This window comes from Laccaria bicolor, genomic scaffold (assembly GCF_000143565.1).
Source record: "Laccaria bicolor S238N-H82 LACBIscaffold_43 genomic scaffold, whole genome shotgun sequence".
Lineage (NCBI taxonomy): Eukaryota > Fungi > Basidiomycota > Agaricomycetes > Agaricales > Hydnangiaceae > Laccaria > Laccaria bicolor.
The window spans coordinates 344,445-360,022 of record NW_001889914.1 but is presented as its reverse complement, the minus strand read 5'-3'; the positions used below and the strand labels follow the sequence as shown (position 1 = coordinate 360,022).

The window sequence follows — 15,578 nt, the reverse complement described above, 5'->3', positions numbered from 1 at the left end:
ACGTACTCATGAGGCGAAGGGGCGATACGTGGCGGATTTCGAGGGGAGGTCCGAAAGAGTTCAAGCTAGCCAAGGTATGTTCCATTCCCTTTGCTATCCTTTTCCCAGTTCTTACAAATCCAGACCAACATCGCAGATTCATGTACCCTTGTCCTCCGATATGCTGGAGTTCGCAGCGTTACGATGGAGGCGAGGGATAATGCGCGGGGGGTATAGAGGTCTTGGCTTGGGTGCATTTGAAGAAAGATCAAGCTGCGCGTCATCGCCGAACACACCCTGCCTTTGCGTCCCATTTTCGCATTCTTTTCCGTCTGGAGAACTTCCTCCTACTCCCACTCCCATGACCCATACACCACCGCATAGGCGCCCCTCCAAGGTTTTGCATTACAGCAGAATGTGTTCGAGACGACCAGTCTTCGGTGTCCCCTCTCTTTCGCCGAGGAAGATCTCAAAGTCTACCAACGTGTACTTGCAGGGCGCGGATTTGAAGACAGACATCGCGAATGGAGTCAAAGAATTCCGATCCTGTCCTTGTGGTATGCTCTTCATTGACGACCTCTCCCACGATGCTCAATCCAAATGCAGCTCTTCCACAGTTGACTTGATATGGGAGGAGAATCGCTTCCGCCATGTCACGGCTGTACTTCAAGTTGGGGGAAACAGGACAGCAATGTGGTCGTTATGCGCCTGGGAATGGGGATGAAGATGGAGTTGATTATGTTCAAGTTGTTCATCTTTTCGTTGAACATACCACTGTATCTCCTCGCGAACCGTCTTCTTCCGGTAAGTCCTCAATTCTTCTTAATTTTTCATGTGAGAACTAAGTGACCGGTTTGTTAGATATGGGATATCATACTAGGAATTCAATTCAGAATAAGTGTTACAAGGGGATCTCAAAGGCGTAAGACCTTTTTCATTAGTAGTCGTTCGACATTTACTGATAATTCTTAGATTTTCACCTTCCTCACATCTACTCCGACGGTATCACGATTCTGAGGAAGGCCGGTTTCCTCGTAGCCATACCTCTAAGGCGTCGGTCCCTCCTTTTTCCTAGATGACTTGGCTTCCTCTTCAACCTTATACCACGGCACGCGCACGAGCGGGGAGATGGAAGGTGTTGAAGTGTTGGTGCCACGGAGGGTCTGGGGTGGCAGACGTACGCTCTCAGCTCTAGTTGCGTGAGCTTGATGATGTCCTTTGGGCACTAAGGGTGACATTTTGGGAGTGGGCAGACCGTCGCCATGTGCCAGACACTTGTCATGCTCGATCCGCTCTCGAACGACCAGCTCCAATCTTTCATAGATGTTTCCAGGGATGCGGCCTTTTCTCTCCTTTTCCCTTCCAGCCGGCGAAGGAGAATGCAAAGCACTCGTACTTTCCCGCTGCTGCTGTTGTATGGACAACCACACAGCTGACACCCGGTCATGGCGTCCAGAAATCCTTTCTCCTGCACTCGAGATCACCGATCCTTAAAGGGCACCCTTCACTTCCCCGCCAAAGTTGAACGTTAACTACAGTGATTGAGGTTCCCCCATGAAGACATTTTGATCAGGTCGCGAAGCTTGTGTTGGCGTCGGACGGTATCCTTCATTCCTCCTTCATTCCTTCTCCATTCTTTGTCTATTCCTTATCCCTTCCTTCTTCCTTCCATCCACCATTCACGTACACATAAATGACGCTGACGCCATGCAAACCACCATAGCAGTCATCGATAATGTTCTCGACCATCCTCATTCGCACCAGGACCCTCAAAGATCAGCTACGTACGCGCAAATGCCATCGCCTTTTTCGTAACGCGGCTCTTCTACGAATCCATAATCAATTCTTTAGCAAGCTGGAGGCCCCATTGGGAGGACGGAGCCGTGAATGGGTGCATATAAGAGGGTGACACCTTTGACGAGTTTCTGCACGGCTTACGTGCCGTTCACAATGCATATTCGGCTAAACGCAAGCAGAAGGCGGGAGATGTGAGGCTCGTAATCGTTGTGAAATGCGCTGAGAGGCTAGTATCGGAGTTGATGGTGTCAAACTTGCCGAACTGGTGAGCCCTTCGTTGTCGTCGTCATTCATGGCCCAACTCACCTTTGATAGGTACGAGTTCACTTTTGCATTGTTTTTGTAAGGCCCCATCGGAGACGGTTCGACCACCGTTGAGCGCGTCGCCTGATCCATACTTCTTCGAAACACCTCCTACCAAGGAAGGTATGTCTTGGGGAAAAATATCTCTTCAATGCACTCATTCAATCTTCACAGACGTAATCAAACACCTAGTCTCGAAGTACTCATTCCACACGTCCCCTCAAACCGGTCTAAACGTATTTTATAACCACCCTCTGCGACGTTTGCTATCCATTTACTCATGACCCTCATGAGCTAGCATACATCGCAGCTAAGCCATGGCCTGGATTCGTTAAACCCATATTTAATCCATATTGGATGCCAATAAATGCGACAGATCTGGACGCAGACTCTGACTCTGAAAGAACCCTTCAAACCCCCACCCGAAGAAACCTGCATGCGCCTCAGCCGTACATTCAATCTCTCCCTTCCTCTCGTCCTCGACGTTCTCTATCCCCACCTCCAAAACGCCACAAACTGGGCAAAAGCCAACGAACTATCACCAAACCTCCTCGACAGCCCACCAAGCACCACGAAAAACATGGTACCCTCCAACAAGAAAGACGCGTGTGTCACCCCCTTCCCACGACTATCCAGATTCACCATCATAGCGCCCTTCTTCGCATCCTTACAGCAGTGAGGGGGAAGGTGATACAAGTGACGAGGATGACGACAGAGAAGAGGAAGGTGATACCAGCGACGAAGAAGAGAGCGGCGAAGATGACGAAGAGGAGGAGGAGAAGCTTATGTTCCAACGGAAGGAACGATAGGACGAAGCCATATGCGAGAGAGATCTTCAATTTGAGAAGACCTGTGCGCGAAGAGTCGAGGATGGCTCTGACGATAGGGAAAAGCGTGTATGACTCCGAATCGACGGTCAACTATGTAATACCATTTAAACCTCGCACCACGCTGACCATCTTTTCAATGAGGTCGCCAGAGCTTATCCCTTGCTTAAAGTATCCTGGGGCGTTCCTCATTCGCAGTAAGAGATTCTGGGGTTTAGCCCACCGTCCCCGCGACTCAAACAGTTCTTCAGCCAAGGAAGGCCCCAGGACGAGTGAACGAACACGTTTAACAACGAACGGGTCTCTATTTAAAGAGTCTGACTATGAGTTGAACCAGTGTCAGGAGCAAGTTGAGTAGTAACTACCTGAGACGAACAAGATTTTGAACAAGTCGTTTGTCCTGGATAGAGGAGAAAGAGATTGTTCGGTACCGAGCGTTCATTGAGGCTAAGAACAACGGCCTGTTGACACCGTATAAAGCACGTAGTCTCCTCTCTGGAATGTGAGAGGCAATGACCTGCCAAATGTCGTATGGAAAATCTTGCATGATGAAGTTTGACAGCCAACAAGTTGGAACAAATGGTTTTTCCAACTCGACGCTCCAATAGCGGTGATTTGCACCCTATGAAAGGAGCCTTGGTTCGATTACTGCAACGAGGGCAAGATGTCTTCAGGACGTCCTCAACGAGTTGAAAATTCAACCACATGTTACACGTGACGTCACTCAGAGCACCACCTTCAAGTTGCAAGTTACAGTGATGCCGCTGAACGAAGACCTTGCGACAGCGCTTCACCTTCCTGAAGGCTCTGACGACGAGGTACTGTCTGTTATAGATCTCATAAACATCTTGACAGAAACCGCAGGCAGCGAGCACAGCGATTATAGCCCTACTCACATCTGCAACACACGATGCCAAACCAAAGTATTCTCTTTCGGAAATACACCATATCCAAGTCGGGATGTTCAGATCTCCTCGTACGTTTTCTGATCTAACACCTTATATTGTATGTTGAAATATGATTACAGGATCCGCTGAATTCGATTTCACTGCTTCTATCGTGCGATGATCCAGCTGCGGGGGACTTGTTACCCCTGATCGGAGAATGCTGCTCCGCGAAAGAGGTTGTTATCGCCGTTCAGGAAGCAGTTGAGAGGCTGGAGGTATCACTCAACGCTGACGATGATGGATTTGAAGAAGTAGAGCAAAAAGTACCTCAACAGGCGGCCTCCTCGCCTGTAGTTCGCCTTTCTATTCTCACTGGGCTATACGCTGCTTGTGAGCTCTTTTTCTTTTCGATTCATAGGAAAGCAACTGATGACAACACAGCGATCCCAAAGCTGAAGTTGCGAAAGAAAACAGCTCCGGACACTCTTCGACCTTTACTTACTGAGCTAGAAACCGTGAATCTTATGGCTGGGTCCACGGCGTCCACTGAAGAAGGCCGAGCACTTATTTCTGCGACGGCGTCATTGGTGAAAAGGGCTGCTCAGTGGGTCAAGGGCGTCCCGGAAGCCAGAGAGGAAGACGTTTTAGGATGCACTGTACGTATCGTCGAAATAGACTTCCTCTTCAAAGATCTCAGTTGCATTTTCTAGCAACTCATGAAAAATCTCCTAGACCAAACTTTGACCGCTTATGCTCACTGTATCCGCTCATCCGTGGTACAGAGAACATTTGAACATTGTTTCCCTCGACTGACAATCAAAACTTCCGTTGGTGCGGGGTCGGAAGAAGGAGAGAAAGTCGTTTTAGAAGCTCTCGTATGCGTTGTGTCCGTTACCTCGGCTTCTACTAATCAAAATGACAGGACGCGTATACCTTTCTTGGGTGCACGTTCAAAGAACTCACATCAGCACCAACAACGGCCACCCTGGTTGTCTTAGCATATGGTTTTCTAAACTCAAATAACGACCTTGCGCTCATCTTCCCAATCCTTATCTCCTCTATTCAAACCAACTCCGCCCTCGACGAATGCTTATCGATTCTACTCAAGTTCCTTCACCGCATACGAGCTTCATCCGTATCTCCACCACCCACACTCTCTCCAGAAATTGTAACGCCTCTATGTACTATCCTACCTACCATCGCCAGTGCCCACCCTGACCCACTCGTCAGACATCAAGCTTTCCGAATCATCTCCTCTCTCCTCACACTCACCCAACCTGATTTAAGGATTCAGCTCCTCGCAGACCTTACTGGGGATTCGCAGCTCCCGCAGATGCGCGTTGCGGCCGTGGGTCTCGTTAAAGAAGCAATGATAGAGTCGCTCTCCTCCACGAAACCAAACCTATTCACATCCCCGCTCTTCTTGCGTGTCTTTGGCTCGATTCTGTTTAGGCCCAGTCCTCCGGATTTGTTCAGTGGGAGCAAGCAGATTTCACTGAGTAGCTTCCAAGAATCAAGCGAACCTCAGCGGTTGGTAGAATGCTTAGCACTCTATTACGTTCTTCTCCAGCGCGATCACCAGAATCTGGTTCGTTGTCTCCGCTTACCTCTCTTGATGCGTGCTGAAAGTATGATTCTTGTTCAGACGGGCATACGTGATACAGATGTCTTATCAAGTGTAGAGAGCAGTCTTTTGGAACCTTTACGTTCGATCTTAGCAAAGTGGATGAGACATCCGTCTGTTTTTGGAAGTAAGTCGACTGGAACAGATTCTTGAGCCTGTCTGAATGCTCATCTCAGGTCATATGCATGCTATAATGCCCCTCGTGTCTCTTCAGATGGGTCTTGAGAGGTTAGACGCTGCCATAGCCCAACTCCGATCTCCCAGAACTTAGAGCATGTTACTTACGAGGAACGTTCCTCCATACCGTATCTAATCTAATGAGATCAAATCTAAATAAAAAGTGAAAAAATCTATTTTCTCATGATGCTACCACTCGAGTCATATCGCATGCTCCGCTCCTACACCATTCTCCCCATCCCCCATCGTCATGTCCCTCGACGAGAAGGAAGACGTGGAAAAAGAAGGCGGTACATGGCAGCCTGTGACGGCAATAGCGTCGCTGCCGAGCAATACTTCCCCTCTGTACACGGACCGCTGGACTAGAAAACTCTTATCGTATGGGGTGGAATCGCAGGGTACGGCTTTCTTGCACGTCTTTTTTTTGGCATACGAAGTTTGGTTGTAGGGATTCAACCAGTGCCGGTGGAGGAACGTACCGATACCCAGTTCAGTAAAATCTTTTTCCTCTGGTTTTCGTGGAACGTCAATATCCTTACGTGAGTCATTCGTTGCCTACGGTAATGAAGTTTTGACTGAGTGATAGCCAGGTTCTCTGCTGGAACGTTGGGCCCTGCTATCTTTGGGCTTGGACTGCGCGACTCGTGTCTGACCATCCTGTTTTTCAACATCATATGTTGCGCGCCGCCCGCCTACTTGTACGTCATTCGTCTACTCCTGGCATTTGGAGGTTCACGCGACAGTTAAGAGCGACATGGGGTCCTAAACTTGGAATGCGGCAGATGGTCATATCGCGATATTCTTTTGGGTATGTGGGCTTGGGGTGCAGGATTGATTCACCATTTCCTGACCATCAATGACAGATACTACGGAATCATCATACCCTGCATTCTCAATCTTGTGAACATGTGTGGGTTCTCTATCCTCAACTGCATTCTTGGTGGGCAGGCTCTCGCAAGTGCAGGGAATGGGAACCTCAGCTGGACGTGAGCACCTTTATCTCCCCCTTCAGATCAGAAGTCACAGCATCTTGAATTTAGAGTGGGCATCGTTGTGATTGCTATCATCTCACTGCTGGTGTCGTTCTGTGGATACGAAGTTCTGAACTGGTAAGCCCAAGCTCATTCTTTACCTATGAATTCTAATGTCAATTAGGTACGAGAAAGTGTCATGGGTCCCAGTACTGATCACGTTCATTATTGCCCTTGGAGTGGGAGGCAAACATTTGTCTAATCCTCCACTTGCGGAACCTGCAACGGCAGCTGGTGTCCTTGGTTTCGCGGGCACCCTTGCTGGCTTTGCCATCACATTCTCGAGCCTAAGCTCCGATTTTACGACTTACTATCGGCCGGATGTCTCTGGGTAAGCTATTGCCGTGATCGCATATTATTTGAGCTACACTGACATATCGTTAGGTGGAGGATATTTGGGTACCCTTTTGCGGGGCTCTTATTACCTATTGTGCGTTACCATCGTGCGTCTTCGTTCGCTTACGCTCAATCATCCCCCGCAGGTCACCCTTCAGTGCCTTGGTGCTGCAGTAGTTATTTCAGCTCCTTCTATCCCAGCCTGGGAACAAGGATATGCAGGCGGAAACATTGGCGGCCTCTTGGAGGCCATGGTCCGCCCCACCGGAGGATTCGGAAAGTTCCTCGCAGTGCTGCTGAGTCTTTCAGTGGCAGGCAACATCGCAGCAACATTTTACTCGATATCGCTGAACATCCAGATCTTTATTCCTCCCCTGGTTGTAGTTCCTCGATATGTATTCTCGCTAGTTGCTACAGCGATGTAAGTGCTTCCAATCACCTTCTTCACAGAAACTTACATTCTCTTCTCAGAGTGATACCAATATCGATCGTAGGCGCACACAGGTTCTATGACACGATCATCAACTTCCTTGGGCTGATCGGGTACTGGGCCAGTGCGTTCATCGCTATTATCATTCTGGAGCATCTTGTGATCCGACACAACGACCCTGCAGAATACTGTACTAATACGACCATGCCTTCGCATCACGCATCACAGAGGTCTCTGAAGGAAGTGAAGTGAGCGTGATGACACACATCACACTGGCTTTTGAAGCCATTCCTGGCATTTTAAAATATCCATTTTTTCTAATTTTTCTGGTGCCTGCGGTGCCCTAGCCATGTAAACAGCACTCGGCATATTTCATCTACTTCTAACAAGATTTGTCCCACCATCTAAGATTTTTCTGCATGTACAACATTGTTTTAAATTTCAAATTGACGATGGCCCCTGTTTGGACGAAGAGCTCATACTCTTTGTCACACATCACATCGGATATTGAAGTCATGAAGAGATGGTCAAAACGTGTCACGCCCAAAAGGGCCAGAAGAGATGGTCGTATTAGTACAGTATGACCTTGATGACTGGGACACACCAAGAAGGTTGCCTTCGGGCATCGCTGCTCTTGCTGCTGGGATAGCTTCGTTCGGACTTGTTATACCTTGTATGAGCCAGGTGTGGTTCACGGGTCCAATCGCCAAAACGACGGGGGATATTGGCTTTGAGGTTGCGTTTGGGGTCAGTGCAGTACTGTACCTTCCTTTTCCTCTGCTTGAGATTAGAATACTGGGGCATGTGTGATATATATGTGCAAGACATGCCTGCGCATATTCACCATCAATTCCAAGGGTTTTCAGCGAGATTTCGCAATTGCACATGGACGTCACATTGTCAAAATGCTCCAAGTTGTCGCGGACGAAAACGTTTGTCCTTTTAGTTTTGCATGTTACGGTGCAACATCACCCAATAAAAATCGCCACTGCATCAGTAATTGAGCATTTCAGTTTCCGGAGGTTTCTCAACCCTGGCAACCTCTGAAAACCGCAAAAAACCCGGAAACATGGAGACTGGGAAACTTATGTCCCTTTTTCAGGAAACCTTATGGGAGGATAATGTGCGAAAACCTAGGAAACCTACAAAAACCTGTAAAACCCTGGAACCACTATTAACTAGAATCTATGTACTTGTAAAAAAGCTAAGATTAGTGAAAACTAAGTTCTAGAAAGTACCGAGATAGTTGTTAGGCTTTCAATGGGCTCGAAGGAATGTAGAAGTCAGCACGGTAGGCCGAGATCATGGACTGATCAATGCAAACATCCTCGTCACTTTCTTCGACGTCGTTGACATCGAGGATGAGACCCCAGCGCCGCTCGCTCAGACGATGAACATGGCCGAAGAACGCCTTCATCGCTTGCCAACTTTGTTCATGACTAAATTGCGAAGGCTGTAGAAAAGTCCCATTTCGGAACGCAACAAATGCACGCTCGACCTGATTGGCAATATCAGTGATGTGTGTCATTACACGACGAAGCTACGTACCGCAGTGAGACTGAGAGCATAGAGACCTTTTGGTGGGGCTGTCGCACTGAGGGCTGGATGGAGGACTGAGCTCGTGGTGTACCCGATGTACTGCTTGATTGTTGACCTTAAGAATGATGATTGAAGAAATCCTTCCGGAGCCTATTGCAACTCTATTAGTGATTTTGCAATCAAATCGAGGTTAGCATAACATACCTGGTAATCCGGATGGCGTCGATCCAACTTTGATGATTGTGGGGTCGGAACTTCGTAGTAAGCCGGCCCATCAGGTCTCAGCGCCCAGCGCACGTATTCGCGGATTTTCTGTGGTTGGTTGGTGAACTCCGATTGCTCAAAGAACTTTTTGACAGTCTCGAGAATAGTGGTGGCGAGTTTTGACCTTCGGCTCTTGATTCTGCTGTACGCCTGTATCGGGAGTCCTCATGAGTGGCTACTAATGTTGAAAAGCGTGGCAATGCTCACCGCGAGAACAACAGGGTCAGTGGAAGTGAGGGTAAAAGAAACATTGTCGAAGACGAGATTGAACACCTGTTGTGTGGTGGCGAGGAAGAGAGGTGATTCACGAGTCCATTCCAGAAAGGGTTCTCGGGAGTTGTAGAAAGCGTGAGTAATCGTTGGGATAAAAACTTTTGCCCAGCGACCGTCGTTGAGAAATTGGCGGCCATCTGTGTTCGTTGGGTTAGTGGCAGAATCTCCAATCGATTTGGAAGGTTTGGATTTCTTTTCTGCCTTCTTGACCTTCTCAGGCTTAATTTTCGAAATCTATGCTCGACTCGTTAGCATTGATAAATCCCGGGCAAAGTCCTCACCTTTTTATCCTTTCTTTCGATCTCATCATCGCTTTCCGTGAGCACGACAAGCTAAGAAGGGTTTTAGATAGGTCAGTTATGATTGAGTTATGGCCGTACCTTGTTCTTGCGAGTATGGTCGCGTTGCAGGTCTTTGGGGTATACGGGCGCCTGGGCACTAGTAGCTGCCATTTACATCATGTAAAACCTGGCATGTACCATAGAAGTTCCTGCTTAACTACCGTGAATGAAATGAAATGAATTTTCATTCATTCACGGCACCTGTTTCATTCCAAGTCATTCTCATTCATTACCGTCGAGAATGAAATACTTTTTGTTTCATTTCATTTCATCTCAATTTTTTCTTCATTTCTACTGACAAGAATGTAATTTATTCTGTTTCATTCATGCCTGGCGACTCTTTCATTTTTTTAATTTCATTCCACCATGGCAACTGTTTCATTTTTTGCTTTATTCTTTCGTTTCATTCATTCCTGGCAACTGTTTCATTTTTTTCATTCATTCATTGCCATGGAATTTTCATTTCATTCTTTCCAGGCAGTTATTTCATTTTTGTTTCATTCTTTCAGGCAACAATTTCGATGTTTTAACACACATCTAAATAAGGAAATAATATACAATTATGCCTGATATGTGTTGTGCCCTACTGCAGTGGTGTGGGAGGCCATATGGGGGGTACTTTTGCATTTGAGGCTCAAATACACAATGAGATAGGCATGCTGTTGCCAAATAAGGCACTTAAATATTTTGTATCAATTACATAATCATTTTCCCAGCTCTAACAATGAAATAGGCACCTGAGAAGAATGAAGCAAGGAATGAAACAGTTGCCCTGGTGGAATGAAAGAAAAAAATGAAACAGTCGCCAGGAATGAATGAAACAGAATAAATTATCTAGAATGAAACAGGTGCCGTGAATGAATGAAAATTCATTTCATTTCATTCACGGTAGCTAAGCAGGAACTTCTATGGTACAGCTCAGGAGTACATGATGTAAGTGGTAGCTACCAGTCGCCTGGGGGACGGGGGCATTGCCACGACGAGGTTCAAACTCGGATGGCCGGGCTGCTTTTGCATCCTCGTCGTTGAGGCCACCGCTTTGGAGGGGATCGATGAGCTCTGACAGTTTCTTTGATGGAACGCTTTTCCGTAGGCCAGAGTTCTGATATGTCTTGGGCGCAGTGTCAAGAGAAGTAAAGCTGCTTATGGGCATTAGTCAGGTTCTAGAACGAGCACATGATGATGACAGATGATCATCACATGGACGTACACAACGGCAGCTTTCTCCTTTCCCTGTCGACCCACATCTTCTTCCCTACGAATTCCCTCCATCATCGTCTCGACCTCATTCCGCATCGTTCCCTTTGGCGCTTTCTTGGCTCTCTTCTTCCCCTTCGCATATCAAGGTTTGTTAGTTATCGAAACTCTTCAAGTTTGCACTACTCACCTTCAGCTGTTGAACAGGTTCAGAATCTTCTGCTTCCGTAGGTGAGGCTTCGTCGACCGCAGCAAAGTCGAAGTGCTCCCCGTCGTCAGTCGCATCAACATCATCACGTCCACATTTACGAAGGGCTACAGAGAGGCGCTGGGGATTGTCCACCTTCATTTCATCATCGAGGTACTCTTCGGCTACATTCATTTGGGCAAACAAGAGTTTCGCTTGTTCGCCCTCACGAATCTTCGCCTCAAGTGCCTGTCGCTGGGCTTCACGTTCAGCAGCAACCTCCTTAGAGGTCCGGCGAGGGGTTGGCAGAACAGCAGGATGCACATTTCGTCCTGAACGGTCAGGTAGTGGAGCGCGTTGGGTGATCTCTTGAGGTTGTTTGCGAGGGCGGCCTTTTTTGGGTTTTGCGGGGAGGTCGTCAATGGTTTGCGCTGCGGATTTGGCTCGTTTCACTGGAGCATCTTCAACTTCTGACTGAGTCTCATTGACAGGCTTCCTGCCACGTTTCCTCGGAGCGGCATTGGTCGGCAGTAGCTCCTCTTTGTCGTTGCCGTCAGTACCCTCAAGTGAGGGAACAATTGTTCGTTGGCGACCCCTTCCCTTGGCCTTTGGTGCAACTTCAACAGTGAACTCTGGCCCATTGTTCAATGGTACAATACTTCCCCCATCGACAAGTAAACCCTGCTGAGCGTGTTTTTCGATAGGTTCAGTGGTAACTGTGGCTGATGGACAAGACGTAGCCTTGGTGTTGGCACTAGTGGCTACCACTTTATTTCTATAACCTAGACCCAAGCCTAGAGGGTCATTTCTATAACTTAGACTTAAGCCTAGAGGCCATATCTATAATGCTTAGGATTTTTTGAAAGGCATTTCAAATGTAGGCCTGGGTATTTCATAGTGAATTTTCCATAGATACCCAGCACATTTTCTGCGAAATTTCAAATGCAGCCCTGGATATTTCATTGTGATTTTTCAATAGATACCCTTGGCATTTCATTGCGATTTTTCAAATGTATCCCTGGGTATTTCATTGTGATTTTTCAAATGTATCCCTGGATATTTCATTGCAATTTTTCAAATGTATCCCACATGTCAGGGTCCATGCAATGGGCTTCCCTGGAGGGTGGTCACATGACCAATTACCAAAAATGGTCAAAAACGAAAGTTGTAGCCCTGCACTGTAGCTTCCCGAATCTGTTTGAATTATGTTCTGAAGTGCTCCCGTTGTGGAGATATGAGGTAAAGGAATTTCAAAAGCATCGCGTTTTTTCTTTTTTTTGTGTTTTTCTCTATGAAAACAAAACCAAATAACATGATTTCAGTATATTCAGAAAGCTAAAAGAAAGGGCTACAATTATTGTATCGTGGGAAAAATGACCGAAAAAAGGAAGGTGCATCCTGTACTGTAAGAATCAGATATAGACTACCAAGTTTACTGATAGACTACAAAAAAGTCGGACTTAGACTACACAGTTTACTGATACACTATAAAAGACTACAAAAGTCGAAATTAGACTACAAAGTTTACTAATACACTACAAAAGACGAGCTCTTTACTCTCCCCCACCTATTCCTACCGGACTCCTACTGGATTCCCGGAATCCTACCGGACTGGACTAGGACTGGGACACATTTTATGTTGGCTGATCACCATACAAATTTTGTATCCTAGTCCTAGTGGAGTCCTAGTAAATTCCTACCGGACTGAACCCAAATCACTAGGAATTGTGGAATTCTACTGGATTTTTAAGGAATGAGTCCAGTAGGAGTCCAGTACAAGGAGTCCAGTAGGAGTCCAGTAGGAATTTCCGGGGACAGGGAGCCCAGTAGGACCAGCAGTTTGTCACTGTTGTTGTTATTATATAATATAATAAAAAAGCGCAACCTGACAGAATTGAACTCTCAACCTTATGGACATAGGGACAATACTATAGAGACGAGCACTTTACCAGTTACACTAGGAAGGCATTATTATAGGTCATTATTATATGCTCTATATACCAACGTACTGACCTCCTTCCTAGAAAGGACGTCGGCGAATTCCGCGAGTGGGAATTTTGCCCAAACCCAACAACACTCGACAACACCACCATCACCACCCTCTTGCTCACCCACCACGAACACGTCGCCCACCACGACCACAACGGACGACGACAACACGCGACCACGACAACAACGACGGCCACGACAGACGACAACAACAAACGACCACGGCACGTAACGACGACCCCACTCACGGACACGACAACCACCCATGAACCACGAGCGCCCGCCGACACGACAAACAAGAAAGACGAGGGACAGCGACCCGCTCCCACCCGCCAACGACGACCGTAACACCCACCACCACAAACGACGCCCGCCACCCACGAAAACGACAACCGCCGCCCACGAAAAACGCCCAGCGCCCATGAACGACAGCCGCCGCCCATGCAAACGACAAGCGCCACCCACGAAAAGCACCCAGCACACCCAAACGACATCCGCCGCCCACGAAAAACGCCTAGCGCCCACAAACAACATCCGCCGCCCATGCAAACGACGACCGCCGCCCACGAAAAACACCCACCAAACCCAAACGACGACCGCCGCCCACGAAAAACGCCCACCGCCCACAAACGACATCCGCCGCCCTCGAAAAACGACGACCGCCGCCCACGAAAAACACCCAGCAAACCCAAACGACGACTCAGTGTATCTCTCCTCCCTGTCTCCTTCTCTCTGTTCCCCTCTCTCCCTCCCTCCCTCTCTCCCTCCCTCTCTCTCTCCCACCATCCTTCTCTCCCTCCCTCCCTTCCTCCCTCCCTCCCTCTCTTCCTCCCTCCCTCCCTCTCTTCCTCCCTCCCTCCCTCTCTTCCTCCCTCCCTTCCTCTCTTCCTCCCTCTCTTCCTCCCTCTCTTCCTCCCTCCCTCCCTCTCTTCCTCTCTCCACCTCTCTCACCCCCTCCCCCCTCCATCATTTCACTTCACTCACTTCCCCTCCTTCCATAGCTCTCTCCCTCCACCACTCCCTCCATCACTCCATCACTCCCTCCCCCTCCCTCATTACATTAGTAAAATATCTTTCTGTATTTAGTTGTCATTTCACAATACAACATTTGTTTAAATGTGAATTTTGAATAGAAATTTGAAGTTCTGACTTGGTAATACATTGAAGTTGATATTCCAGTGGGAATCCAGTAGGAATCCAGTAGGAATCCAGTAGGACTTCAATGTGTGGAGCATTTCATCTAATTTGTTTAAGTCCAGTTGGAGTCCAGTTGGAGTCCAGTAGGAGTCCAGTAGGAGGGGGAATGGAGAAATATGTGAAAATGCCTTTTTGGAAATTTTGTCAAAATCCGGTAGGAATCCAGTAGGAATCCTACTGGAGTCCTGGAGTCCAGTAGGAATAGGTGGGGGAGTGATAAGTATTGGTCACAATCTGTCACATTCTTCTGAGGTGTATCCATGACAGCCCCTATTATGTTAGTGGAATGCAGAGTTGACGTCGCGGCCGCTAAAATGGGTCGCAACAACTTGTCCGCTAAATCCCACGATACAGAAAATCTGCGAAAGTTGGACTTTGCATCACTTTCTGTCGCGAGGGCCTAACCAATTGGGCGGACTTGGGGTGGACTTCAAATTGAGACATACTTTCCAGTTAAATTACCTCTATGCATGATACCATACCTAATTTCTATATAACAGAGATACCAATCAGTAAGAAGGAGATTGATATTCTCACACATTTTGGGAATTTCATGGTGTTCCTCAATGTAAAAGATCAGGTATGTACAGAGCATGCTATGTGACCATCAAGGATTTCAAACTCAGTCAAGGCTGTAGCGGGTGTGTCGACAGTCGGTTGTAGCAAGGGCATTTACCTGTCGGAGTTGATTCACTAAGGAAAGTTGTCGTGTGGTGAAAAAAAGCGTAGTGTTGCGGCCGCGACATCAACTCTGCATTCCACTGTTGTTGTCATAGTTGCTGGTGGTGATGGTTGAGAGAGAAAGGTGATGTGATATGTCACATATGCACAGGATGCATCCAAGCACATGTCCATGAGTCATGTGACTCATCACATGCATCAAGCCTGGGACTAGTCCTGTCTGAAAATCCTCAGGACTGTCTTCAGTCCTCAGGAATGGACCCTCACAGGACTGAAAAAATTGGCTGGTACATCAGCCAATACTCAGTCCTGGGACTGTGCAGTAATCCTCAGGAATCTGTGGGGGACAATAAAGACCACTGGAAAGGCTTTGTTTTTAGTCAGTTACTGCAACTCTCAGATAGTCATCACAATCTTAACTTGTATAAGATATCACAGAGGTCAATTGTTACAAAAGTTTTTATAAAGCTCTTTGAACAAGTGATTGACTTCTGTGAAGTAAGAGTTTATAATTGCTAT

At 47.4% G+C, this 15,578-nt stretch overlaps 7 protein-coding genes across 7 annotated transcripts; 6 read left to right on the top strand and 1 right to left on the bottom strand.

The window, feature by feature from the left end:
• Positions 1–8: 8 nt before the first annotated feature.
• On the top strand, positions 9–703 carry LACBIDRAFT_310080 (uncharacterized protein; the record flags this gene model as incomplete). The annotated part of the gene is made up of 2 exons (XM_001887264.1): positions 9–74; positions 137–703. The coding sequence occupies 2 exons, from the start codon at positions 9–11 to the stop codon at positions 701–703; spliced, it is 633 nt and encodes a 210-aa protein (XP_001887299.1).
• A 1,315-nt stretch (positions 704–2,018) lies between these two features.
• On the top strand, positions 2,019–2,363 carry LACBIDRAFT_310079 (uncharacterized protein; the record flags this gene model as incomplete). Its single annotated transcript, XM_001887263.1, has 3 exons — positions 2,019–2,041; positions 2,099–2,202; positions 2,254–2,363. The coding sequence occupies 3 exons, from the start codon at positions 2,019–2,021 to the stop codon at positions 2,361–2,363; spliced, it is 237 nt and encodes a 78-aa protein (XP_001887298.1).
• An 83-nt stretch (positions 2,364–2,446) lies between these two features.
• LACBIDRAFT_310078 (uncharacterized protein) lies at positions 2,447–2,758 on the top strand (the record flags this gene model as incomplete). Its single annotated transcript, XM_001887262.1, has 1 exon — positions 2,447–2,758. One exon carries the CDS (start codon positions 2,447–2,449, stop codon positions 2,756–2,758), a length of 312 nt encoding a protein of 103 aa, XP_001887297.1.
• A 1,058-nt stretch (positions 2,759–3,816) lies between these two features.
• On the top strand, positions 3,817–5,688 carry LACBIDRAFT_310077 (uncharacterized protein; the record flags this gene model as incomplete). The annotated part of the gene is made up of 7 exons (XM_001887261.1): positions 3,817–3,882; positions 3,934–4,183; positions 4,235–4,449; positions 4,504–4,668; positions 4,716–5,381; positions 5,439–5,544; positions 5,594–5,688. The coding sequence occupies 7 exons, from the start codon at positions 3,817–3,819 to the stop codon at positions 5,686–5,688; spliced, it is 1,563 nt and encodes a 520-aa protein (XP_001887296.1).
• Positions 5,689–5,844: 156 nt separating this feature from the next.
• Positions 5,845–8,201, top strand: LACBIDRAFT_254256 (cytosine-purine permease; the record flags this gene model as incomplete). The annotated part of the gene is made up of 11 exons (XM_001887260.1): positions 5,845–5,992; positions 6,043–6,133; positions 6,185–6,292; positions 6,343–6,402; positions 6,458–6,580; positions 6,635–6,703; positions 6,750–6,956; positions 7,010–7,055; positions 7,108–7,382; positions 7,433–7,581; positions 7,966–8,201. 11 exons carry the CDS (start codon positions 5,845–5,847, stop codon positions 8,199–8,201), a joined length of 1,512 nt encoding a protein of 503 aa, XP_001887295.1.
• A 439-nt stretch (positions 8,202–8,640) lies between these two features.
• LACBIDRAFT_332705 (uncharacterized protein) lies at positions 8,641–12,155 on the bottom strand (the record flags this gene model as incomplete). Its single annotated transcript, XM_001887202.1, has 12 exons — positions 8,641–8,889; positions 8,940–9,080; positions 9,135–9,344; positions 9,402–9,701; positions 9,749–9,799; positions 9,848–9,912; positions 9,947–9,965; positions 10,344–10,345; positions 10,757–10,947; positions 11,019–11,140; positions 11,196–12,000; positions 12,109–12,155. 12 exons carry the CDS (start codon positions 12,153–12,155, stop codon positions 8,641–8,643), a joined length of 2,202 nt encoding a protein of 733 aa, XP_001887237.1.
• A 1,291-nt stretch (positions 12,156–13,446) lies between these two features.
• Positions 13,447–14,310, top strand: LACBIDRAFT_332704 (uncharacterized protein; the record flags this gene model as incomplete). The annotated part of the gene is made up of 1 exon (XM_001887259.1): positions 13,447–14,310. The coding sequence occupies one exon, from the start codon at positions 13,447–13,449 to the stop codon at positions 14,308–14,310; it is 864 nt and encodes a 287-aa protein (XP_001887294.1).
• Positions 14,311–15,578: the final 1,268 nt, after the last annotated feature.